Below are 27184 nucleotides of genomic sequence, written 5' to 3' on the forward strand. Positions count from 1 at the left end.
GTACTATTCTATTATATAAAACACATCAATACGATACCTCCCCCGCACACACACATATGAAAGTGGAGCATGGCATTTAAACAGGAAATAGTCCTCGCGCGAGATCTAAATCTAAATCAAAGGAAATCCTTCACTGAACAAAATCATAAAGGAATAACCAAGAGGAAACATTAGCGGACTGAAGAAAATACACATACCAGTAAAGAAAAACAAAAGCCGACAAAACAAATGCCCTACTAGATTTAACGCTGTAAGAAAGGCAAATGCTGTTTAGACGTGATCCTCATATAGTTTCATTGCAGGAAAACCTCCCCTCGTAACCAAACCAGATAAGTACTGATTATGTAAATACCATACCGCTATCATAGTGATGTATATGCTAACGAACAGTTTCAGCAGATTAAACAGTAAATCAGATCAAACACAACGGCAAAACAAATGACAAATAAAAACAATAACAATAATGATAGTATGCAAGGACATTTCCTGCTTAAGGGATGAGAGGCAAAGCCGCTTCATCACACCCCTGGTCCGTGTGTCCACGCTGATCTGGAAAAGCTCCTCTGGTTTGATGTGGTCGATGCCTTTCATGATTTTGAAGACTTGAATCAAGTCCCCACGTAGTTTCCTCTGTTCCAGGGTGAGAAGGTTCAGTTCCTCAGTCTCTCAGTAGGACTTTCCCTTCAGACCTGGAATAAGTCTGGTTGCTCTCCTCTGAACTGCCTCAAGAGCAGCGATATCTTTCTTGAAGTGTGGAGCCCAGAACTGTACACAGTATTCCAGATGAGTCTAACTAGTGCATTGTACAGTCTGAACATTACTGCCCTTGTTTTAAATTGTACACTTTTGACAATATACCCTAACATTCTGTTTGACTTTTTTATTGTTTCCCCACATTGTTTGGATGGAGAAAGTGTATCCATTTATTTCGTATTATATTCATGTCTTTATTTTAAAATGTTGTCACAAATGATTCTCCATAGTTAGCAGCCTTTATAAGGTCATATGGTGCGTGAAAATGCATTTGCACCCCCATCGTCCGCCAACGCCACAACCTTGCCCGTGTTTGTCCGTACTAAGGACAGCTTCAACTTTGTTAAACTAGGACAGAAAACAGTCCTTATTTGCACCTGAAATGTTTGATGAATCACTCCCCTTCCCCTACTTGCATAGGCAATTATATACTTATTAGGAAACTATCTGTTTTTAGGAATTCTAAAAACAGCCGGTATTTGAGGCATGTGACGTCACTCAGTTATTGGGAATGACGAAATTCACATTTGATGAATCACAAACAGTTCTTAAACCGTTCTTCTTCTGTACATAATAAGGATTTTTGGAACCGACACTTTGATGAATAGGACCCTGGGCATCAGCTAGTCTCCAGCTGTGCTCCGGCTCTTTTTTCGTTGCAGTGGGTACTATCTTCAGTATATTCGTGTTCAAAATATTTGCATTTTAACTGATAATAATCGATAATGTTACTGGGTGCAGTTTCAATAAGTACAATTTGATTCAATTTGTACAAATAAACATAAGTATATAATATATACATATTTTGTTTTTCGTTGTGTCTGCTACATGCAATGCAACATGACGTCTACCTACAACTGCAAATCCCCCATATACCTGAGCACCTGCTTCTCATTCGTCATTCTGCCATTGGTTTCCTATAGTTGTCAGTCCTATACAGACAGATCCCGCCTCCCGCTCCGCTGACGCATGGAGCCAGCTTGCTCGTAAAGAGGATTGAAAGAGTCAGGCACTGCTGTGCTGTCAGCGAAATTAAAGATTTTAGATTCCCGAAATAATCAGAAGACACCAAGTGCTGAGCCTATGCACCACGCGTAATTTCAGCCTTCTGTATAATTGTGAATGTTCATTTAATTGACCATGTTTGCCAAGTTAAAAGAGCGTTTTGAAAAGTTTCTCAACGAGAAAAACTTTGTAACAGATTGCTTAGCTAAGATAGAGGAGAAGACTGGAATTCAGAAACGTTATCTGGCTACAGGTGAGTCATACCTTTGTTGGCTGATTTAAGACGGCTTTAACTTACACGGTCTGTATGTACTTATCATTATTTTGTAAACGTTTAGACACTTTTTGCATTATCATTATTTTTTAAATTGTTTAGTTGATATACCGTTTATAAATTGCAAAGCCTGTGGTTGATTTAACTAATATAAATCAAATAGTTCAATGTAATCGTAACAACGTAGTGGAAAGGAAACTTTCTAATTTCAACAAATGCAGTTCTTGATTTCAGTGAATGTATGCAATAGATGCATTCACAAAAGATCAATTTAACAATCACATTGTCGATCATTTGCAGGCATATTATATATTTTAGAACGCAGTACTTAAGTCAGGCTTAGAATAAAACTATTGTAATATATCCCTGTACCTAAAACTAGTAACCATTTTAGCATTAAATGAAAATTATGTATTATATTATATTTGATGTCACATTATTTCGAACACAAGGAAATAAAAGGGTTAATGCTTGTTAAATTATGCAACGCAACTTCCTTTAACCAGGATGCGGGTTTATCGTCATGTAATCTGCTACCCTAGCCTCTGAGGTTAAGCCACATGTTTAGTGTCACATGACTGCATTGTGGCAGCATTGAAAGCTTCAACATACACTTGTTTCTGAATTCAGTCACCTTCAGACCCAAAAGCATGTATTTATACATTTATTAATTTATGTTGATTATCATAGTAATAATATGCGGTTAATATTATAACCACATTTTAATCATAATCATCTAGTAGTTATTTCAAGAAGTTGTGACACGTTTCAAATAAATACAGTTAAACATACTGCTTCACTTTCGACGAGGACGAAACATACTGTAGCCACGGAGTGAGAAGACTCAATTTCTAGGGGAATTCACTCTGTGTTGTCAGTCACTTACCCTGTCTCTGTGTTGCCAGTCACATACAGTCCTGAGATGAGAGTGGGATTTCTCTTTGAGCACAGAAATATAGTCACTGAAGAGCTGCTTGTCTTGATACTATTACTTAGTCCTGTCAACATAATAGGACATTGTTCTCAAGAGAGTGTTGCATTGTGTTTGTTGTTCCTGAGGGGGTAGAAAATGTATGTGTATGTGTGATAACTTGTAGGTTTTTATTCCACTCCTAATGACCTCACATGACTTGCTATTGACTTAATTGGACAGGTTTACCAAGAATTCTGCAGTTGAGGTGCTGATGATTCAGAGCAGCCTATAAAATCCTTCTGGACTAACCTTCAGGGTTAGGCATGCCTGTTACCACATAACGATTCTGGGATTCTCCAATAAACAAGCACTAGGGCAAGGCTAAGGCTAACTGATGATCACTGAGGTTATTGCGACTGGAAAAGCTGACTTAATTGAAAGTAGTTAGGCCAAGGGTGCCCAAATCCAGTCCTGGAGGGCCACAGTATGACAGTTTTCATTCCCACTAAACTGTGTAGTACAATTTATTGTCTGGATGGGGCTAATTTTGCAGTTATTAAGGCGCACTTGATTCAGGCAGATTTCTAAAACCTGAACTGGCAATGTATCATCAAGTTTTTACAATGCAAACTTCATCATGGTAGCTAGGATCAATGTAGGTGCTCCTAGGAGGTGGGGGGCACAGTCTATCAATAACTGAATAATCACCCACCATTCTGTGAAAGCTGGGAAAACAGCCAGATAGACTTTGGCCAAATGCAGAGGCTTTTTCCTCTTAAGAACAGCTGGCATATGATCCTCAGCAAAGTGGAGTACAGTGTACACTGGAACTGACTGCAGGCAAAGTAGTAGTGTGCAATGGTCCTGCACAAGACACTCTAGATCAGTGATTCCCAAAGTTGGGGTCGCCTGATGTGTAATTGGGGTCGCGAGAGAATACCTGGAATTAACTTTAAAATATCTGCAAAATCAGTAATGTAAAAGAAGTCCTGTAGCGCACTTCGCCAACACCTGCTGCCCCAGACCGCACTTCGTCAACATCTATAGCCTTTAGGTGGCGATGGCTCGTCAGACCTTGGGGTGTGGCTGCACTGTTATCCCTCCGTGGTGGGGTGACTCTGGGGTGGTTTGTGTGTCACCAGGCTTCCACGGTGGGGGTGCTTTTTCGTGTTGCACCCCACTCACACTGGCTTTGAATGCCAGAAAATTGCGGGATGTACCTATTCACAGAGAAAACGGAATTTCGACAATGCCAGGACTTGGCAAAACATTTTACCAACATTTGTTTTCGTGCTCAATTCACACAGACCCGTTGCCGGAAAATTGCTGGAATCGAAATGCCAGCAATGGGGTATTAGTTTAGCAATGTTTTTAAGGTGGAGGAAGAAGATCTCGACATGTTCTGAATGTATGATTCAAGATGACATCCAGGTTTGTGCCATCTCCTTAGAGGTGAAGTTACAGTTATCATTACTCAGTTTTGTCAGTGTATGATGAACAGTTCGACAAATATAATTGTATGTCATCTGCGTAGCTGTGAAAGTTAATATTTTGTCATCGAATGATATCACCTAAAGGGAGATGGAAAAAAGTATAGGTCCGAGGACTGATCCCTGTTGTACTCTGTACTTAACCTGAGTTAAATTTTAGTTGTTTTCATTAATCTGTACATTTTGGAGTCAGTTTGACAGATATGATTTAAACCAGGACAGGACATTGTGAGATAGGTCAACAAGGTCTTCTAAGCAGTGTATCAAGATTTGGTAGTCAATAGTGTCAGAAGTGTTGTGTTATATCTAGTAAAATAATAACTGTGGCATGCCCTAAATCAGAGGACTGAAACACGTTGTTTAATACTTTTAACAGAGCCATTTCATTACTGTTGCCAGAGTGGAAGCCTGACTGAAAGTTTTCATTATTATGATTTACTAGTTAAAGTTTGCAATTGCTTTGCAACTACTTTCTCTAGAACCTTAGAAAGGAAGGGAAGGTTTGAAATATGTCGGTAGTTTTTAATTGAATCAGTCAGCACTGGATTTCTTAAGAAGTGGTTTAATTACAGCTATTTTAAAGGATTCGGGCACAGATCCTGAGGATAAAGAGGCGATATGAATATTGTGTATTAGGTGAATAATTAATAGCAGTGATTGTTTTAGCAATTTAGTGGGTATAGGGTCTAGTACGCAGGTTGTAGTTTTCATGTTAGTAATTAAGAAGACACAGTGATTTACTGCATTATAGGTAGGCAGGGACTGTGAAGGACTGCATGCATTGGCTATAGTATTTGTATCTGTTTTCTAATGTTGAAACTGCTGTTGAAATTATCCATAAAGTAATTGCAGATTATATTGGGAGGGATGACTTCTGAAAGCGCTACTTGCTGGTTAGTAAGCGTCACTATTGTGACACAAAGTGTGGGTAAAAGGCAGACCTAGTAGAGGATAGGGCCTGCTTGTATCTTATTATACTGTCAGTCCATGCCATATGGAAGACCTTTTTGTAGTTCTCATAAGTATGTAGGTCAGGTTTTTGTCCGTGGAAACTGCCACTCAACAAGAAATTGAGAGACTTTAAGAAGTGAGCAGAATACAGTCCAAGATGCTACAAATCTACCAAATGATGTTGAGGTTGCTAGTCATGTTTGATACTGTGCATCTTCAACTACAAACAGAACAAGAGGAAGGAATTTAAAAATCTTGGTAATTCTAGGAGACACAATAATAGGCAAACTTTCTGACACATTAATGTGAGTGTTAATGTATTAAGCTGAAGAGACAATCTAACGTAAACTAGGAATTACCATAGTGGAGTGAAAGCTTACAGCAGGTAACTATTTTGGGAGATAGGTTTAAAAGATTTTGGAACACGTAGCAGCTTCATCACTGTGGGGGTGCTTCTGTGGCAAATCACGCACAAAAAGTAGGATTAGAAACCCTTCCATTTAGGATTTTACGTAAAATCTGCTTCTTAGGGTTGTTTCAGACAAATACAAAATTGATGTTTTGTAAAAGAACCCTTTGTTACAAAATCAACTAGAAATATGAGATCCAGCTAGTGATATTTTTATTCTTTAGTAATATTGTATTTCCAGGGTTGTGGTGCTGCATTATTTTAATTTCGGTCTGTTCTTTGCCTTGTTAGAAACCACATAAATCACACCAGACAGTATAGGACACTATATGATAGAGACAACCTCTGATAATGTATAGGGGGAAATCTAATAAATGTTGCCGTGATGGAGGAAATCTAAGTATGACAAATACTGGGAAATGAATATAGTGGTGGTATGAGATTTTCTTGTCCTATCATTTTATTTGCCTTCTAACTTAAAATAGTTGAGTCCTTGAGTTTGGAGCATATCTTTCCCTGATCTATGAAGAGACGTGGTTCAGAACCTCTGTATAGCCACATGAACTCCACAACACTAATCTCTTTGGTGCTAACAGCTGGTTCCAGGGACATTGTGAAGACTGTAATAATATATCCTTGAACATCAAGAAGGAACTCTATTTTCTGAGCTGTTTGAAGTTTAGGGCATTACCTTCAGTCTCAGCCATTGAGTAGTTAAGTAGTTGCCACATACAATATTCATGAACATTTTTTTTTGTCGATAACATTTATCAGTTAAAATCACCTGGTTTAAGTGTACAAGTGTACACTATATAACGTGTCTGTAATAACCATTGACAGACACTTTTAAACAACTGACACCTCATGTAACAGTGCTGATGAATAAATCCAGACTCTTACAGATGTACTTAAGTTTTAACCCTTAGGAACTCAGTGTGACACATACATCATCTGCTAAATTTGAATAATGTGTTTCTGACAAATCATTGTGACCCATATATCACATTGGTTTCTTATCATTTAGGCTTCAATCACTGGAATGTCAATCTATACCCATTCACTAAAACACAATCTCACAATTACAATTAAAAAAAAAAAAAAAAAAAAAAAAAAAGATAACTTTTAATACTACCACTTTTTAGATATTCATTATTGTTCCCCTTTTGTTTTCTCTTTTCTGTGTATGTTCGAATGAGTGCTTTTGAATTTATGTAATCTTCCTGTGTATCTAATGGGAGCTATGGCTGACAATTGCAAATATTCAGCTATGACAGGCTGTGTAAACTCAGTCTTATTAATTGCAGTGCGATATTATAGTCAGTTTATTTTAACTGAATTTGTTTAGCCGGTATTTTAATGTAGGTCAGTTCACACTGTAAAAAACCATTTCAATATAAAGTTACAGGGATCTGTGAAATGAATATAAAATGACTAGTGTACAGTGTATTGCAATCGGTTATATAGTGAAGCAAAAATATAGTGCAAGAGCCATAGGTGAATAGAGCATGGTTTGTTTCAACTGCATTGTAGAATCTGCTCTGTACATAGATACCCTCCCTGACATGAAAGCATTTTGAATAAAATAAAGATTGGTTGGCAGCTGTTATCTTATTGACTATCTTTGAGTCCTAGTTTTCTAGCGGTCACTTAATCTTTTTTTTTTATCTTGCCCACTGTAGTGAATTATTGCAAAGCAGAAAGCAATGTTTTAGATCATTGTGACCTCTTTTGTCTGGCTATGTATTCATTATGAAGTGAGTGCTTTCTCATAAGCATACTTTGCTCCAGGCAGCACCAATATACCAGTTTCAAGGGAGTAAACTCTGTGCGTGTGGTGTTCTGCAGCTGGCATTACAATAACTGGTGCTTGGTGCCTACTGGTTCTCATTCACATGAAATTAAACTCCTGACTTAGTGACTGAATCAAATTATACATGATTGGGTCTCTGAGACTTTTTATCTGGAGAATAGTCAATGACAGAAGTCAGCTAGCTAAGAGGACTTGCGTCCAAACACAATTTAATTACAATTTAACAATAAACTAAAAGGCAAAGCATAGAGTATAGTGATTTAACCATGAACATTTATATGCAATAAGTGTAATCGTGAACACATCATACTAAACACCATACAACATATGCACTAAATGAGATGTAGGATTAAACTATGCTTAAATAGCAAGGACGTTAGGGGTGATCTTCAGGAACAATGATACAATATCCCTGAACCCAGAAATAAGGTCAGTTTTTCTCATTGAGTGTTTTCTGCAAATTCCACAAATTACCTTTTTCATTCCTGTTGCCATATCCATATTTAATATATTCTATTTACTAATTTGATTAGTTTGATTAGTTCTGCTTTTCTTCTAATTTCACTAAGCACCACAATGTGCAATTTCATTCTTAGTTCTTCTTCACCAGGGAGATTTCTACATTGTTACCCATTTCACCCTTTACCTATGTGAAATTACACCTATTGTTACCTATTACACCTATTGTAACTCCTGTGTTCAGTGTAGGGAGGATATAAATATACACACATCCTATGAAACTTGCACTGTCAAGTCATCTACTTTTTCTCACTCTCAGTGAAAACACCAGAGCACTCAACCCCAGCAGCGCTTGGCAAATTGCATGCCGTCACTGTGGGGAATCCTGGTCACAGTTGGATATAAATCAGCTCTGTCTGGACTTCTGGACTTCTGGACTTCTAGACTTCAACCTGCACTTTAGGTGGAGGCTTTTCAAAGTGGAGCCGCTCTGGTAGCCCCTTACACAATACATTGTTGTTTTTATCTCTGTATATAGGCCTATTATTTATCACTGTTCAAAGTGAGCTTGACACAGAAATGTGTTAAACCACCAACACAAGGTTACACAGACATAGGTGTTTGCATGGCTTTAGATCTAAAACAATCTCTAGTAGATAGATCATTAATAGAGATGGGAAAACAAGGTTTGCTTCAGCATCTCCAATACTTTAACCACCCTTCTCAATGTGGGCAGTGTTTTAGTTTTTTGTTCCACAAATGTCTACCACTGTAATTAATACATGTAGGGTAGTGGTGTCCAGCTCTGTTCCTGGAGAGGCTATAGTGACTTCTATTATTGTTTCTTTTGAGTACTTGGCTACTAAATTCATTGTTTATAAAATATTTTTAAATATGCCTAATGGAGAGAGAAACTGTTTCTACAACAGCAGCTCAAAGTGAATTGTTGAAAACGTGTAACTTACTGCTCAGTCTTAACATCAATCCTGTAGAACACCTCTGGGAGCATGTGGAATGGCTAATCAGGCAGAAACATAACTTCACTTAATCACTGTATTGTGGGATGAATCTTCTGCTTGGCTCTCAAAGGATTGCTTTAGTCAATAAGGCCAAGGGTGGAACAATACTCTAAATTTGATGTGCCTTTTGGAATTATTCTGCTTTTCCCCAACAGCAAATCTTCACAGTATTTTCTCAAATTGAAAAGGTGGAAAATATCCTGTAGAAGTGGATGCTCTCAGACTTCTTGAAACAATTAAACCACTTATTGTTTCAATATTTATTTGTACCAAATGCTGTGTTGAAAAAAGTGGTATGTGGATTATCAGTTAATAGGAGAGAAATTGATAATTTGCCAAGTCTGCAGAATTCAGAATTCGAGTCACAGATTAGTGAAATGACAGTGCTCTTATTGTAATGATCTTGACCTCTGTGGGTGCAGTTGCTTTTCTATTGCAGATGGACTTTGTGCAGGACTATTCACAGTGAAAGCACCAGTCTAGATCTTTAAAATACTTTGTACCTATAATAATTCTAAGTTTGATCTATTAATGTTTAAAAATGTTCAATTAGTAACACCAGATATAGACCCATTTAATAGAAGGCTTGTTTTTCATGTTTCATGTAAACTAACTTTAGTCCTTTGTGCTTTGCAATTATTATTATAATGTGATCATTATTAATACATTTGTCTGATGCAGATTTTAATTATAAGGTGAAGTTTTCAATCTTTAAATAAGGGAATACACTCCAATGTGCCACAATGTGTGTTTATCGTAAATAAGGGAAAATTAAAACGAGAGCGATGACATCATTTTAAACTCCATCTGCTTGTTTTTTCCTGACTAGTTCTGTGAGTTTCTCATCTCAAAAGGTAAATATTGGTGGGAATACACACTAAAGAGCAAGACCGGTTGATGCAGTTTTAAATACTTTTAAAAATGGGGAAATGATAACTCCCATAAAAGGAAAGTGGGTATTTGTTTATGCAAAATAAACCATTGCTCTGTTGCACTTCTCTATATATTTATATATCTAGCTATATATAAAAAGAAGTCCTGTAATTGTGATTAAGAGAGTGTCCTATTACAGACTCTGCCTAGAGGAGAACATGTAGATTTCAAATATCAGACATACAATTTACACTAAGCTGCGGACTAGTAATAGTTTAGAGATATGCACCTTACAGACCTATACTAAACCATTTTTATATTCTTTAGACGTCAGAAACAAAGCATTCACACCCTTCGTCCGAACTAAAGTTTACACAGCTCTTCTCTTAACTTGGTTATGTTATCTAGCATCTCGACTCTTTTCTTTAGGTATCAATTTATTATTGATAAATAAACATAGAATATTTTTTATGAACCTACAAAAATCAATCAAATTGTATGGTTTCAAATAAAGGGTGTGAATACCCTTTACAACCTTTTGTTTACAACTCCCAACTGCATGTTTTAAGTCAGTGCTCTGCAACTATGATTCTGAAAAGTTCTATGCCTTTCAGGAGTTAAAAGTTGATTTTGATTTTAAAGAAGCAATTATTTGTTTAATCATTTAATTGAAATCTTGTTTACATTAAAAATGTTTCATGCCTATTTTTTGGAATACTCCTGTATTACTGCAGTGCATACTGAAGACTTTTACCCCTAGATGTCTCTTTATGTGGCATACTGGATACAGTCAATCCTGTAATACTTCTGTAGCTGAGTGAATTAAGTTTCAGTGTTATGCTGTATTGATATGTTCAACCTAAGCTACCTAATACATTAATTTATCATTAATGAATAATACATAATTATGATAATCATATCCTTAAACTTTAAGATGTCTTTGCTAGTTTTGTTTGTTTAATGCTGTAAAATCAATAGGAGGCGGTACTAAAGGGACTAGCAGAATTAAAAACAAACCAATCACCTGGGCTAGATGGTATATTTCCAACAGTACAGTCCAAAATATTTCAAATGACACTTAGAACAGGGGATGTGCCAACTGACTGGAAGATGGCAAATGTCATACCAATCCACAAGAAATGGGACAAAACTGATCCAGGAAATTACAGACCAATCAGTCTCACCTGCATCACTTGTAAAATGTTGGAAAAAGTGATTAGACAGAAGGAGCATCTTAATGAAAACCATATTCTTGGAGATATGGGTTCCAGACTTCAGGCAGTCATTGACTGCAAAGGATTTGCAACCACTTAATCTCACTTTTTAATTCATGATTATGTTAGTTTGTCCAAATACATTTAAGCTCCTAAAATTGGGGGGAACACATATAAAAATTGGTGTAATTCCTACACCGTTCACCCAATTTGGATACATCTACCCTCAAATTAAAGATGAAAGTCTACACTTAAGGTACATCTTGATTGTTTCCTTCCAAATCCATTGTGGTAGCGTACAGAGACAAAATTATGACAATTGTCACTGTCCAAATTTATATGGACCTAACTGTATACACAAATATCACCTTTCATCAAAATAATTACATTGAATTCTTGTTCTGTCAGTATATATCTAGTGCTAAGTTTTTTGGTAATTTTTTTTGTTGCTTTATATACAGGAGCCGTTTCCATCACTGGCCTCTATCTTATTTTTGGGTATGGTGCGTCCCTTCTCTGCAATTTAATAGGATTTGTCTATCCTGCTTATTTTTCGTAAGTATGTGTACATTTTTTCCACCCTCTTCTTCTGGGTGTGGTTGGTTGGTCTGTCTAATGTTTAGCTAAATGTGAATCTGCTCTGTATTCATGACAGTAAGCCAATTATGTGCCGATTGAAGACCAGCTCAATCCAGTCTATGAGATTTATCTATTCTGTTTTTACTGGATATACCACTTTAGACAACATATCTCTGGCCAATATATTACATTTTTTGGGGGTTTAGCACTTCAGTATGTATTTCAGGGGTCTGAGACTCCGCTCCTGGAGCACAAGACATAATCTGTCTTTTTTTTGTAAACTGATCTCCCAGTTTCTTAAAACTTTCTCAAAAATAATTAACTGGATGAATTTGAAAACATCTATCCATGCTGCAAATCATGTTATAAGTAGTGCACCTTGAACCTCCCCAAAATCAACCGTTTTAGTCCTGAAAACTGTGTTAAGTAATTGAGGCGGCCAGTGGGAACATAAACCCCAAGCTTCCCGGAACTGATATTGAGACCTGATCTGATTGTTGTATGCTAATAAACTACTAAGCCCTGTTGCTGTTGTTTTAGTAGGTTCTGTGAAGGTAGAATACCTTCTGGTTGACCAGCATTCTTGTTCTTCCTAATACAGGATTAAAGCCATTGAGAGCACCAACAAGGAGGATGACACTAAGTGGTTGACATACTGGGTGGTGTATGGCATCTTCAGTGTAGCAGAGTTCTTCTCTGACATCTTTCTTTACTGGTTCCCTTTCTACTATGCAGGGAAGGTAAGCAGAAGCCATAATGTGATGTGTGGTTGAGAGCTGCTGTAAATTTTTGACCGAAGGACTGGGACAAATCTAGCATGACGCATCATATCTGCACAAAAATGTTGAGGTATTTGTCTATGTAATGTCGTAAATTAGTATTGCCAATTTAAATTTAGTGTACTTTTGCATGACGTTTGGCATAGCTTGGAACTCGGATGAAAACACAACCATTGTTCATATCCGATGACTTTACTGATGCATGGAACCATTATTCCGGTTTGGATGGTTTCCTGAACGGGATTAGTTTTTTTAACAGCTGATCCAGACCAGGATGGCAATTATTCTTGAAATAATCCTTCAATGGCTTCAACTACATGGCTGTGGAGCTAGTTGCAGACCTCTGCCTCTTGGTACACTATCCTAACTTAAATTAATAATTAGATTTTTAAAACTATATTTACATTTGCAAATAAGAGGGAACCAGTCACAGATAGCCGGTCTTACTCGTTTGGTTATTAGTAGCTAATTGCACCCAGAATTTCAACAGCTGTTCACAATATTCCTTGTCATCTGCTTTTATGCCATTTTAATTTCATCTTAATTTAAATTTAATCTATACAATTCTATACAATAGAATATACAATACAATTTCAATCTATACAATTCTGCTGTTGTCTGCATTTATTATTTAGCTTGAAAAGCCTTTTACAAAGTTAGGAATTACACTGGTCTAGCTCAGTTGAGCAATTAATTTTCATTGGTCTCCCAGATTGTCTATGAAATCGCTAAACCCCAAGGATGATTACCAAGAAATGTACAGAAGTAAAGCAGCATGCAGCATTGCACCATATGGACATTACCATTGAGTAAGCTATTATTTCTACTGCCAATGGACTTTTATCCTGTTTATTCTCTCTCTCTCTCTCTTTTTTGTCTCTCAGTGTATCTTCTTGCTGTGGTGTATGGCCCCAGTTGCCTGGAATGGCTCTCAGGTCTTGTACACTCGTCTTGTCCGTCCTTTCTTCCTCAAGCACCAAGCTACCGTAGACAGTGTGGTGAATGACCTAAGTGGGAAGGCCATTAACGTTGCAGAGAATGTCACTCGGGAAGGTACGGCCCTTACACTCGTACCTTTTTGGGGATTTCCTACATGTAGACGTTTTTTGGGGTAATTCAATATTCTTTTTGTGGTTTGTACTTTTTTTTGTAACAAAAAACAACACGGGGAAAATACAATTGCCATGCATCATAAAACCTAATATATAACTAAATACTTCAAAAGGGAGTACAGGACAGGAAAATATTTATGGCACAATAAGAAAAAGCTTGCCACGTTAAATATATGATGCATATAAAAACCCATTGTGTTAAACAGGACAAGTTTGTTTGATTTTCTTGTGTTTATTCTAGATGTATTTTTATTGTATTGTAAAAATTTAAGTATATTTGAGAATTTATGCAAAACCTTTAAAGATAATGAGTCAGGCTTTGGTGCCTGTAGATAGAGACAAGACAGTGCTCCACAGTTTTGCATTTTTGTCCTCTACAAATGTTCTCTTGGAGTCTAGCCAAATAAACCCAAGGTTTATAATTTAAAGCAGAAGCTTTTCCATTTACTGTTTGTTTGTAACACAGATTATAATATACATTCCACAGTTCAATGTAAACTGACACTGGTACTATTTCTGTATACCTTGTTTGAAATGTTTGCATTCTGCTGATTTCACAAGAAAGAATGCCATTATTACAACAAAAACATACACACAAAATCAATAGGTAATTCAATATTTCTTATTTATACCCCCCTGACACATACATGTTTATTTTACCATTTTTATACCCCTTCCTCATAGTAACTTTGTTTCTCATTTTTTATTTATATCACTACTCACTTTTTAACTTCTCATAATTTTCAAGGATGGCTCCAAAAGTTGAATATTAACTTTTGTAACTTTTGTTTGCAGTAAAACCTAGCAAGTAGTGTTTTTACTTGTGGCAGTAAAACATCAGAAAGTCAGAGGTAAAGTACAAAGTTCCAAAAATCACTTAAGTGAACAAGGAGCTACAATTCCCTAACTTAAATTAATAATGACATTTTTAAAACTATTTTTACATTTGCTGCATACGAATCTTACAAATAAGAGGGAACCAGTCACAGATAGCCAGTCTTACTAATTTGGTTATTAGTAGCTAATTGCATGCAGAATTTCATCCAGCTGTTTCTTGAAGGAATGTGGAGAGTTTAGCTTCAGCTGTATGACTGCGTATCTTGTCAATCCCCACAACTCTTTTGTGTAAAGTAGTGTCTCCAGTTTTCACTACTAAGAACACCTAATCTTAACTTCCAAATGTGACCTCTGGTTGTAGTTTCATTGTTGAGTTTGAAGTAGTCCTTGGGGTTAACTTTGACCAACGCCTTCAGCATTCTGAATATCTGATTTAAAATGCTGTTGTAATCCCCTTTGTTCAAGACTAATGTGACTCGTTGCCTGTCCATGAAAGCATGAAAATTAAAATGAAATAGTTCAAACCATTTTTTGTAAGGTTTCACATTATAGTTCTCCAAACCCCATCATTGCACTTAGACAATATTCTGTGTCATCTGCTTTTATGCCTTTTTAATTTAATCTATACAATTTTGCTGTTGTCTGCATTTCTTATTTAGCTTTGTAGAACTAACGTACTATTACAAAAAAGAGTAGCTTCTGAAAAGCCTTTTACAAAGTTAGGAATTACACTGGCCTAGCTCAGTTTAGCAATTAATCTCCCAGATTGTCTATGAAATCGCTAAACCCCAAAGATGATTACCAAGAAATGTGCAGAAGTAAAGGAGCATGCAGCATTGAAATTGCCATTGAGTAAGCTATTGTTTCTACTGCCAATGTACTTTTATCCTGTTTCTCTCTCTCTCTGTGTCTTTCTGTTGACTGCTTTCATCTCTGTCCCCCTCCCCCACTTTTCAATTTCATAAGCCCTGTTAGCAGCTTTTATTTAATATTTTTTAAACTGGCAAATAAAAATTAGGATAAGAAAGAAGAAATGACAAGCAAAAATCATTGAACTTCCCTTTTAAGATTGACCGATTTGTTAATGTTTTTTTCTCTTTCATCATAATGTAGTTCCTGAATATCTGTGTTACCGAGCATGTCACAGGCAATTGTTCCTTGCATTGTTGCATGCATCTCTTAATTGCAATAGAAATCTTAAAACTGTGCAAGTATCTGTGATTCAGACTAGGGGTATTTGGAGTTATCCCATCAGAACATGGTTTTACAGTGACCTGACTAAATTTGGTAAATTTGGTTTTTACGCATTCCTTTTGTTAGATTATCTATGCAATCTTCAATACCCGTCTATGATCACAAGTAATTGTCTTACGCCAGTTTTAATTGGATAAGTGATCTGTGCATTTTAGGCAGGCTTTATAAGTGTGTGCCCGTGCTTTTCAATCCTGGTCCTGGGGACATACACGTCCTGTAGATTATTGCCCAAACCAAGTTTTGTTGCTTAATTGAATTTATAATTAGCTAAATTCAAGATTTTTTATTATATTAAATGGTAGGAGATTTGAATAATATACGTCACTTGAATTCTCTGACATTGTGTAAACTAAGCAATTTTAAAAGTAAAAGTAGGAAAGGTGATGTGAAGTACTGGATAAGATTCCAACAGGATGCACAGATTGAACATAAATACATTCAGTCTCCTTTATTTGGGAGAATATTCAGAAAGCAAGCCCCCCTACTGGTGGTTTTGAGCATGTTAATCTGATGTTTGAATCTTGTTGGATCACACGTTTCTGTGTAATAATCACTTGCTCGTTTGTTTGTTTTTTTGCCGACTGAAGTCCTGCACACACTGGCACAAAGCAAGACCCTACTGCCCTCGGAGGCAAATCCTAAAGAGCTGCCCAGCACATCTGTATGTAAATAACTGCTACTTGGATTTCTACCTAATATGCCTTTCTCTTGTTCTCTCAGCTATCTTTCAGCTTCACATAGACTTTTAGTCCTCCACATTTGCACACAGAAGCAGGCTGCTTAACCCACTCCCCCCACTACCACTTACAATATCTCTGTAGGAATGTCTGTTACTCTTGCAATCTTCAGTATTCATTCAGATTATTTTTATTTGATGGTTTTCCTGCCCCAATTCTTCCCCCTTTTTGTTTCCTGCTATGATTGTGAACAATGGTAGGGCAGTTGGTCCTTAATTTAATTTTTTCTCTTTATTTTGAGGGGGGGGGGGTGAGTTACAAGAGCAACAGATACACTTGCAGAATATTTAAATCGTATGTCTCTGACCCTGGTACTGGCAGGTTTTATGGTTCACAATTTCTATTCCTCATTAATAGGGCACTGGAAATATTTCATTCTGTGCAATTAAACTGATGGTTTTTGGGTGAATCCAGGAATTCAGTAACTGTTTGGAACATATACATGAACAGCTGTCAAGGACTTAAGTTTCCTTCATGTAAAAGGCGGCTTGCTTAATTAGTCAATAACTCACTTGTGCAAAACAACTTTTTTGACTGACTGAGGGAGACAAATTTCTTTGTTATCATTAATCAGACCATTGCCCGTTCATGGTGATGCTCTTACCAGGTGGGCATATACTTTGGGTAGAAATGCAGCTTGGTTTATTGCATTATATATCATGAGACTTTCATCATATGCCATGCTGGACACACAACCTGAGGCAGAATACATAAAATCACAACTACCTTGCAGATAGTCATTCAAAGTAGAAATATGTATATTGTTTAATTTAAGTTCCCCACTAAAATATTGTGTAGGGCTACTTAAGCTATTTTTGATTAAGCTATGTTTTAATTATATTAAGTGGTAGGAGATTTGAATGATATACGTCACTTTAATTCTCTGACATTTTGTAAACTAAGCAATTTTAAAAGTAAAAGTAGGAGGTATAGGTGGTATAAAGCCCCTCCACAAAAAATGCATAGTGTATAGGTTATACATCTAAGGGGCCTCCATTTTAGGAGGGCTCCACGGGCCGGATTAAATCAAAACTTGGACCCACCCACTAATAGCAAACTACAAACCTGTACATCATAGCGGTTACATTTCTGATTAGAAGAAAGTGGCATCTTACTAAAAATGATGCTGCAACTCAGTACAGTTTTGTAATTTTGAATTAGTGGGTGAGTCAAAGTTTTGATTTAATCCGGCCCCACATCTGGCATGTGTGGCATATGAGTAATTCTTATTTAAACCCTACTATTTAGAAAGGGCAACCCCAAAAGAGTTGTGCACTTTTTTTTAATGCAATTTAGATTCTGACCCAAAATAGCAATTTGGTTTTCCAGATGGAAGTGGTAAAAGACAGCATGCAATAAGGATGATACATTTTTTAGTACACACTTACATGACTGTAGCAAGAATGCTTAATAAAGATCTTGACCTACTGTACAGTTACTTAAATGGTATTGGGTCCTGCTAACCCAGTACAAACTCATGACTGGTCTGGTATAGCAAAAACAGGATTAGAGGTTAGCTGTTGTGCCTCTTAGGAGCCAAGTATTGTTTAAATAGTGCAATTCTGCAGAAAGTCAATGAATCACTACTGAAACATGAAGAGCGTATATTAGAGATGCGTATATGCAAGCACTCATGCAAAATAAATAAATAAATGGCTACAACACTAGTGGGTGGAAGTAATTTGATCTATATTCTCTCCCCAGCCTCCCCTCTGTCGAACAATTAAAGTAGTGTAGACAATTAAAGTGACTGATCAGAACCAAAATGCCTCTGCTTCTGGTTGAACAAAAGCATATATACATACCAGCGGCTTGCGGGGTGGGAGGTAAAGAAATCTGCTTTTCTTTAATTGCTCTCAGGGGACCTGGGGGATCAATATTTCTCTGATGTTGGAGAAAGCTGGAGTTGCTACTGGTTTTTGCCATTCCAAAACCAATCTCTTTATTTTGTGTCCCTGTACCTGGAAACTCAGATTCAGTTTGGGAAGATTCAAATTTGTGTCTAAACTCCCCAGACCTTTTTAATTACCTCAAAGGTTAGAAGTATTTCAGATTTAATGAGCAGTCTGAAACAGTCTGATCTCTGTGTTTTAACTGTTCAGTAAGTGAAGTACAGTGGGGGGAAAAAAGTATTTGATCCCCTGCTGATTTTTTACGTTTGCCCACTGACAAAGAAATGATCAGTTTATAATTTTAATGGTAGGTGTATTTTAACAGTGCGAGACAGAATAACAACAAGAAAAAACGCATTTCAAAAAAGTTATAAATTGATTTGCAGGTTAATGAGGGAAATAAGTATTTGACCCCTTCGACTTAGTACTTGGTGGCAAAACCCTTGTTGGCAATCACAGAGGTCAGATGTTTCTTGTAGTTGGCCACCAGGTTCGCACACATCTCTGGAGGGATTTTGTCCCACTCCTCTTTGCAGATCCTCTCCAAGTCAATAAGGTTTCGAGGCTGACGTTTGGGAACTCGAACCTTCAGCTCCCTCCACAGATTTTCTATGGGATTAAGGTCTGGAGACTGGCTAGGCCAATCCAGGACCTTAATGTGCTTCTTCTTGAGCCACTCCTTTGTTGCCTTGGCTGTGTGTTTTGGGTTATTGTCATGCTGGAAAACCATCCACGACCCATTTTCAATGCCCTGACTGAGGGAAGGAGGTTCTCACCCAGGATTTGACGGTATATGGCCCCGTCCATCGTCCCTTTGATGCGGTGCAGTTGTCCTGTCCCCTTAGCAGAAAAACACCCCCAAAGCATAATGTTTCCACCTCCATGTTTGACGGTGGGGATGGTGTTCTTGGGGTCATTCCTCCTCCTCCAAACATGGCAAGTTGAGTTGATGCCAAAGAGCTCGATTTTGGTCTCATCTGACCACAACACTTTCACCTAGTTCTCCTCTGAATCATTCAGATGTTGGCAAACTTCTGATGGGCCTGTACATGTGCTTTCTTGAACAGGGGGGCCTTGCGGGTGCTGCAGGATTTCAGTCTTTCACGGCGTAGTGTGTTACCAATTGTTTTCTTGGTGACTATGGTCCCAGCTGCCTTGAGATCATTAACAAGATCCTCCCGTGTAGTTCTGGGCTGATTCCTCACCGTTCTCATGATCATTGAAACTCCACGAGGTGAGATCTTGCATGGAACCCCAGACCGAGGGAGACAGACAGTTATTTTGTGTTTCTTCCATTTGCGAATAATCGCACCAACTGTTGTCACCTTCTCACCAAGCTGCTTGGCGATGGTCTTGTAGCCCATTCCAGCCTTGTGTAGGTCTACAGTCTTGTCCCTGACATCCTTGGACAGCTCTTTGGTCTTGGCCATGGTGGAGAGTTTGGAATCTGATTGATTGATTGCTTCTGTGGACAGGTGTCTTTTATACAGGTAACGAGCTGAGATTAGGAGCACTCCCTTTAAGAGAGTGCTCCTTAGCTCAGCTTGTTACCTGTATAAAAGACACCTGGGAGCCAGAAATCTTGCTGATTGATAGGGGATCAAATACTTATTTCCCTCATTAACATGCAAATCAATGTATAACTTTTTTGAAATGCGTTTTTCTGGATTTTTTTGCTGTTATTCTGTCTCTCAGTGTTAAAATACACCTACCATTAAAATTATAGACTGATCATTTCTTTGTCAGTGGGCAAACGTACAAAATCAGCAGGGGATCAAATACTTTTTTCCCTCACTGTATATACAGTGGCTCTCGAATGTATTCATCCCCCTTGGACTTTTCCACATTTCATTGTTACAACATGAAATCGGAATGGATTTAATCAGGAGTTTTAGCCACTGATCAACAAAGAAAATGTCCATAATGTCAAAGTGGAAAAATATAATCAGCAAATTGTTCTAAATTAATTAAAAAATAAATAATTAAATAATTAAGTAATTAAGTAACAATTAATTACATTTTATCATGGACATTTCATCACCAATTTGCATATTCACTTACAAATTACATATGGACTGTCCCTTTTGATTTAGATATTTCTTAATGTCCTACTATTCCAAAACAGACTTTTATTAAATCCTACAGTTACCCATGGCAGCAAAGTTTCTTTGATTAAACAATTACCTTACAACAACAACTTGTTTTCTGGCATCCTCTTTTTCTGTGACATCACATGCTTACCATCACCCTTCATGATTCAAAACAGACATAGTACAAATTCCTGTTCCGTGCATGTGTTTCTCAACAAACCAAAAAAAAAATACAGTGGATTGTTAGTTTGGGGTTGGTTTACCCTTAAAAAAAAAAAAAAAAGAAAAAAGAAAAAACAATTTCCCAGTTTAAGAAAGTTTACAAATGAGAGGAGGCCATTCGACTCATCGTGCTCATTTGGTGTCCATTAGTAACTAAGTGATCCAAGGATCCTATCCAGTCTATTTTTGAATGTTCCCAAATTGTCTCTTCAGCCACATCGCTGGAGAGATTGTTCCAGATTGTGACAACTCTCTGTGTGAAGAAGTGTCTCCTGTTTTCCATCTTAAATGCCTTGAAGCCCAATTTCCATTTGTGTCCCCGGGTCTGTGTGTTCCTTCTGCCCTGGAAAAGCTCCTCTGGTTTGATGTGGTCGATGCCTTTCATGATTTTGAAGACTTGAATCAAGTCCCCACGTAGTCTCCTCTGTTCCAGGGTGAAAAGGTTCAGTTCCCTCAGTCTCTCAGTAGGACATTCCCTTCAAACCTGGAATAGGTCTGGTTGCTCTCTTCTGAACTGCCTCTAGAGCAGCAATATCTTTCTTGAAGTGTGGAGCCCAGTACTGTACACAGTATTCCAGATGAGGCCTAACTAGTGCAGTCTGAACATTACTGCCCTTGTTTTAAATTCTACACTTTTGACAATATACCCTAACATTCTGTTTGCCTTTTTTATTGCATCCCCACATTGTTTGGATGGAGAAAGTGATGAGTCCATGTAGATTTCTAGATCTTTCTCATGCATTATTTCATCTAGTTCTATTCCTCCAATAGTGTAATTATACTGGACATTTGTTACCTGCATGCAATACCTTGCACTTGTCCACATTGAATTTCATCTGCCAGGTGTCAGCCCACAACTTAATATTATAATATTAAGTCCCTTTGGATAACCTGTGCTGAGCCACCTATTTTAGTATCATCTGCAAATTTGACAAGTTTTCTATCCCAGAGTCCAGATTATTAATATAGAATAGAAAAAGCAAAGGCCCTAGTACTGATCCCTGTGGAACTCCACTAACAACCTCACTCCAGTTATACATTATGCAAGTTCATAATCCATCTACTTACATTACCCTGAATGCCTACAGCTTCCAATTTGAGGATCAGTCTTTGGTGTGGAACCTTATTAAGAACTTAAGTAGCACTAAAAAAGAGTTAGTGAATATTTCAATGTTAACTCAAGCTGAAAACTGCTTTTAAAATAAGACCCCACCATTCCAATATGTAAAGTATTATTAGTTTTGGGTACAAAAAAAGGAATTTGTGAAAATATCCCTTAATTCTGTGTAATACAGTAGGGCTGGAACCCATATGAGAAGAAGTGTGTTGCCCACAAGGTCACAGTAAAGTGTTTTAAAGTGATGAGTTAGAGCTTTTAGCAATTGGGGTCTTTGTTTATGGTCTATGGCAGAATTAAAATGTAAGTCGGCAATCTATCATCTTTGAAGCATCACTCAGGGAGTTAATAAAGCTTGTGTATTGACCCAGAACTGCTTAGTAGACAATTTTAAATTTTCTCTCCCATGTTTTCTAGTGCTGTAAACAAAATACACTACAGGGCTTTCCATGTTCAAGGTCATTGAAAGAAGCATATGTTCTGAAGCATATACTTCTATATATTTATATACTTACAGTGAGGGAAAAAAGTATTTGATCCCCTGCTGATTTTGTACGTTTGCCCACTGACAAAGAAATGATCAGTCTATAATTTTAATGGTAGGTGTATTTTAACACTGAGAGACAGAATAACAGCAAAAAAATCCAGAAAAACGCATTTCAAAAAAGTTATACATTGATTTGCATGTTAATGAGGGAAATAAGTATTTGATCCCCTATCAATCAGTAAGATTTCTGGCTCCCAGGTGTCTTTTATACAGGTAACAAGCTGAGATTAGGAGCACTCTCTTAAAGGGAGTGCTCCTAATCTCAGCTCGTTACCTGTATAAAAGACACCTGTCCACAGAAGCAATCAATCAATCAGATTCCAAACTCTCCACCATGGCCAAGACCAAAGAGCTGTCCAAGGATGTCAGGGACAAGACTGTAGACCTACACAAGGCTGGAATGGGCTACAAGACCATCGCCAAGCAGCTTGGTGAGAAGGTGACAACAGTTAGTGCGATTATTCGCAAATGGAAGAAACACAAAATAACTGTCAGTCTCCCTCGGTCTGGGGTTCCATGCAAGATCTCACCTCGTGGAGTTTCAATGATCATGAGAACGGTGAGGAATCAGCCCAGAACTACACGGGAGGATCTTGTTAATGATCTCAAGGCAGCTGGGACCATAGTCACCAAGAAAACAATTGGTAACACACTACGCCGTGAAAGACTGAAATCCTGCAGCACCCACAAGGCCCCCCTGTTCAAGAAAGCACATGTACAGGCCCATCAGAAGTTTGCCAACATCTGAATGATTCAGAGGAGAACTAGGTGAAAGTGTTGTGGTCAGATGAGACCAAAATCGAGCTCTTTGGCATCAACTCAACTTGCCGTGTTTGGAGGAGGAGGAATGACCCCAAGAACACCATCCCCACCGTCAAACATGGAGGTGGAAACATTATGCTTTGGGGGTGTTTTTCTGCTAAGGGGACAGGACAACTGCACCGCATCAAAGGGACGATGGACGGGGCCATGTACCGTCAAATCCTGGGTGAGAACCTCCTTCCCTCAGCCAGGGCATTGAAAATGGGTCGTGGATGGTATTCCAGCATGACAATAACCCAAAACACACAGCCAAGGCAACAAAGGAGTGGCTCAAGAAGAAGCACATTAAGGTCCTGGATTGGCCTAGCCAGTCTCCAGACCTTAATCCCATAGAAAATCTGTGGAGGGAGCTGAAGGTTCGAGTTGCCAAACGTCAGCCTCGAAACCTTAATGACTTGGGAGAGGATCTGCAAAGAGGAGTGGGACAAAATCCCTCCAGAGATGTGTGCGAACCTGGTGGCCAACTACAAGAAACGTCTGACCTCTGTGATTGCCAACAAGGGTTTTGCCACCAAGTACTAAGTCGAAGGGGTCAAATACTTATTTCCCTCATTAACCTGCAAATCAATTTAACTTTTTTGAAATGCGTTTTTTCTTGTTGTTATTCTGTCTCGCACTGTTAAAATACACCTACCATTAAAATTATAGACTGATCATTTCTTTGTCAGTGGGCAAACGTAAAAAATCAGCAGGGGATCAAATACTTTTTTCCCCCACTGTACATATATGGTCATGTTTTATTTTAAGGAGCAATTTTACATTTCTCTTAAGAACTGAGGCAACGTATGTGTTCTTAACTATATTTATTTTGCAAATTGTAATATGTTGAAGATGTGTTATGAAGTGCAGACCTATGTAATGATGATGTAGGCTTATGGTATTTGAAAAGGAACTGATCTGGAACAAAATGGACCAACATGGAAAGTGTCTACATGTATTTTTCCATTTTCAATTTTAACCCTCTTCTGCCCTGCATGTCTGTGCCTTTGTAGCATGATCTATCTGTAGATTGACCTGGTAAGTGACGCGTGTGCGCGCACACACACACACACACACACACACACACACACACACACACTCACATTTGTAATTTATGTCTTCATAGGAGTGAACGGCATCTGGTTACATGGGGGTTATATTTAGGCACTTAAAATTCACAGTGGTGGTGGATTATTCTATTTCTAAAAGTCCACAAAACTGTTCCCTTCCAACAACCCCCTTACCTTGGAAGGTGAAAATCCTGTTCAGCATGAAAAAAAAGCAAAGCTGCTTCTATAGAACTGAGGAATTCTATGAACTTAAAAAGGTTTGGTTAGTTAGTTTTCAATCATGAGCATCAACAAATTCAGTATTCATGATTGATTACAAATGAAATGTTATATGCAGCCTACAGAGACCTTGGAAACAATGAGTTGTGTGGGTTTATGTGGAATGTGCAATGTGTGTGTATATGATTAGTGGAATTGGTTGAATTAGTGGAATCCATCTGTCTCTCCTATATAATAAAGTTGCATTTGTGTATACAGGTTCTCCGTTTGTTTGAACAATTAATCAATTGCACAGCCCTTGTCAAAGTTTATTAATTTTGTCAGTGTTTTCATTGATGTGAGTGCTGATGATTATGAAGCATGTAGGGTTTCTTGGCTAAAGTAAGGAGCACAAATTAACATTGTATGCACACAACTGATAAAAGGTGCAGACAAACTAATGCGTGCAAATTAATAACATCTACAATACAAATTGATACAGTACTGTTTAGTGTTTCTATATTTATTATTCATTTTTAACCATTTTGTGTTGGGGGCTAACCTTGTAGGTTTCATTTTATTATTAATTCATGATTTGTACTAAAATTTTAAAATTCAGCTTAGTACGCTTTCCATTAATCTAAGAAACCAGACCTTAGTGAGACTGGAACAAACAAAATGATAGAACCACCCCACTTCTAAACATACAACAGTGTTATAGCAGTCACTGATAAAAGGGAATGAAATTGGTAGACTTGTGCAGAGTGAGAGCTTTCTCTAACAGGGGCTATAACTACTGGATGGAGTGGCCCCAATAATGATTACCTCTGTTTTAAATGCCTTTGAAACTCGTTTCAGTGCCTTTTTCTGCTAATCATGGTAAGCTGATTTGAATTGTGTCTTTGCTTCTAGCCTCCAAGATAGCCGTCGACAACATCCTCAGGCACGAGAAGTCCCAGTGATTGGTTGAAGGTTTGAAGATCATTGCTTTGACTGGAAGACTTCTCCATGTTACTAACAGACTGCTCTGCTCTTTCTTGATTCTGACCTGTTGGGAAAATCTAGTTGTCACGCTACTAGAAACAGGAAAGCCTACAGTGAAACTTTTCTGTTCAGTTTTCCTGTAATCTTAATCTTTGCTTTTCAGTCTTCCGTTTTGTCCCATGTGTTAGAAGCCATGGCAACAGCATATCACTAAAGGTGGTGGGGAGATCATTTGTATAATATCGCTACATTATGACCTGTTCTTCTTCACTCCCACTATTCCCTCCCCTGCTGTTACTTATCTCATTTGGCCTAGCACAACTACACAGTAATGTGTTCATTTGTCTTGTTTTTAATTTGTTTTTTTGTATTGGTCTTGCATCCACAAAATACCACATGGTATACCTCTGGGATTCACATGCTTTAAGTATTTAATTGATATAGTCCTTGCATTCTTTAATTGTATTTGAATGATGATGTCTTCTTGAACATTCTGTTTAGAAATGTCTATTTAAAAACTATACATTATTATTTATTAATTTATTTGTTCCATTTCATCTGTTTGGAACAAAACTAACCATAATACTGACCACTTAATCCTACCTTCTGTGTTTCCTGTCTACGATTCCAATACAGTAGAGGGCAACAATTTAAAATGGGCTGACCAATATGTGACCATTAATGTTCAGATCATGTGATGTAAGAGTTGTAAAGCTTGTAATTTATACTGTATAAACAGTCAACTTGTCTGTAAAGCCCATCAATTCAACCAGTGAATACAATTAGCTATGAAATATTGAGCATTGTAGCTAATAAGGCCTAGCAAAAACATCTGTATTTTGTATATAGAATGGTGGAATACAATGTTATGAATTAAAAACAATACACATAATGAATGGTACTATGCTACAGTCTATTAGTCTGAATTGGGAATGCATTTTAGCAAAATAAGACCTATTCTCATATCCAGAAAATCAAGGGACAAGTTATCTTGTGTATTCCTTAGAGCAGCGTGCTGAAGACTTATTGGGCATTTGTTTGTGTTGATGTACACCTATGTAATGTCACCCTGTAGACTTCCTTTTCTTTTCTTTTGTTTAACAGTGTGATGTCTCCTGTGTGAGAGAGATCTCATTTATTTATTAAGTACAGCATGGTTTTCAACTTTTTGAATGTAGATTATTACTATTTGTGCACTACTGTTAAAAAAGGCCTTAAATAGAATAGAATAGATAGGCTACATATTTGAATAATAAATTAAGATGTGTGTATCTTAAAAATCTTCATTAATTTTATTTATGGGACTTGAATGGTTTGTTTCAATCAGATCTGCAACTGGGGAAGGCTTTTCAGAGATTTTCTTTTTTTATTTGTATTAATAAATCTGTGAACAAACAAGTGCAATGTTTTCTCCATTTTGTGTTAAAATAATTTATACAGATTACAATGTATAAAATCCACATTTGCAATCCAAAAACACCAATCAATGATATGCCTTACAGAAAGTCCTGTTCCCAGGCCTTATACAGTATTTTATTACACATCATAAAATAATATCAGTTTAATAGTCATCCCTCAACTGGGTGATTCTTCATCTTCAAGCATTTTGACCAACAGAAAATGATTACAAATCAAAGTGGTTCAAAATATAATAAATCCATTCAAATATTTATCTACATTTATTACAAAAAGGACGCTATCACCAGCAATGACTTGGAAGTACGTGAAAAACGTTATTTCCATCACAATTGTAAAAGTATTTTAATTAAATATACAAAGTTAAAATCAATGTAAT

At 37.3% G+C, this 27184-nt stretch overlaps 1 protein-coding gene across 4 annotated transcripts; it reads left to right on the forward strand.

Moving 5' to 3' along the window:
- Positions 1-1686: 1686 nt before the first annotated feature.
- On the forward strand, positions 1687-26787 carry reep6 (receptor accessory protein 6). Of its 4 annotated transcripts, XM_066695713.1 has the most exons (7): positions 1687-2011; positions 11632-11725; positions 12351-12489; positions 13413-13581; positions 16319-16392; positions 24151-24175; positions 25318-26787. In XM_066695713.1, exons 1-6 carry the CDS (start codon positions 1894-1896, stop codon positions 24169-24171), a joined length of 615 nt encoding a protein of 204 aa, XP_066551810.1. In that variant the 5' UTR covers positions 1687-1893; the 3' UTR covers positions 24172-24175; positions 25318-26787. The 4 variants fall into 4 exon arrangements, with proteins under 4 accessions (XP_066551810.1, XP_066551811.1, XP_066551809.1 ...); XM_066695714.1 differs by lacking the exon at positions 24151-24175; XM_066695712.1 differs by lacking the exons at positions 16319-16392; positions 24151-24175 and having other exon boundaries at positions 13413-13639.
- Positions 26788-27184: the final 397 nt, after the last annotated feature.

This window comes from Amia ocellicauda, chromosome 22, assembly GCF_036373705.1.
Source record: "Amia ocellicauda isolate fAmiCal2 chromosome 22, fAmiCal2.hap1, whole genome shotgun sequence".
Classification (NCBI taxonomy): domain Eukaryota; kingdom Metazoa; phylum Chordata; class Actinopteri; order Amiiformes; family Amiidae; genus Amia; species Amia ocellicauda.

Excerpts from the sequence above, each read along its gene's own strand:
- reep6 (XM_066695712.1), top strand. The coding sequence starts at position 1,894 with ATGTTTGCCAAGTTAAAAGAGCGTTTTGAAAAGTTTCTCAACGAGAAA. Across the intron at positions 2,012-11,631 it reads GAAACGTTATCTGGCTACAG|GAGCCGTTTCCATCACTGGC; the intron begins GTGAGTCATACC and ends CTTTATATACAG. Across the intron at positions 12,490-13,412 it reads CTTTCTACTATGCAGGGAAG|TGTATCTTCTTGCTGTGGTG; the intron begins GTAAGCAGAAGC and ends TTTGTCTCTCAG.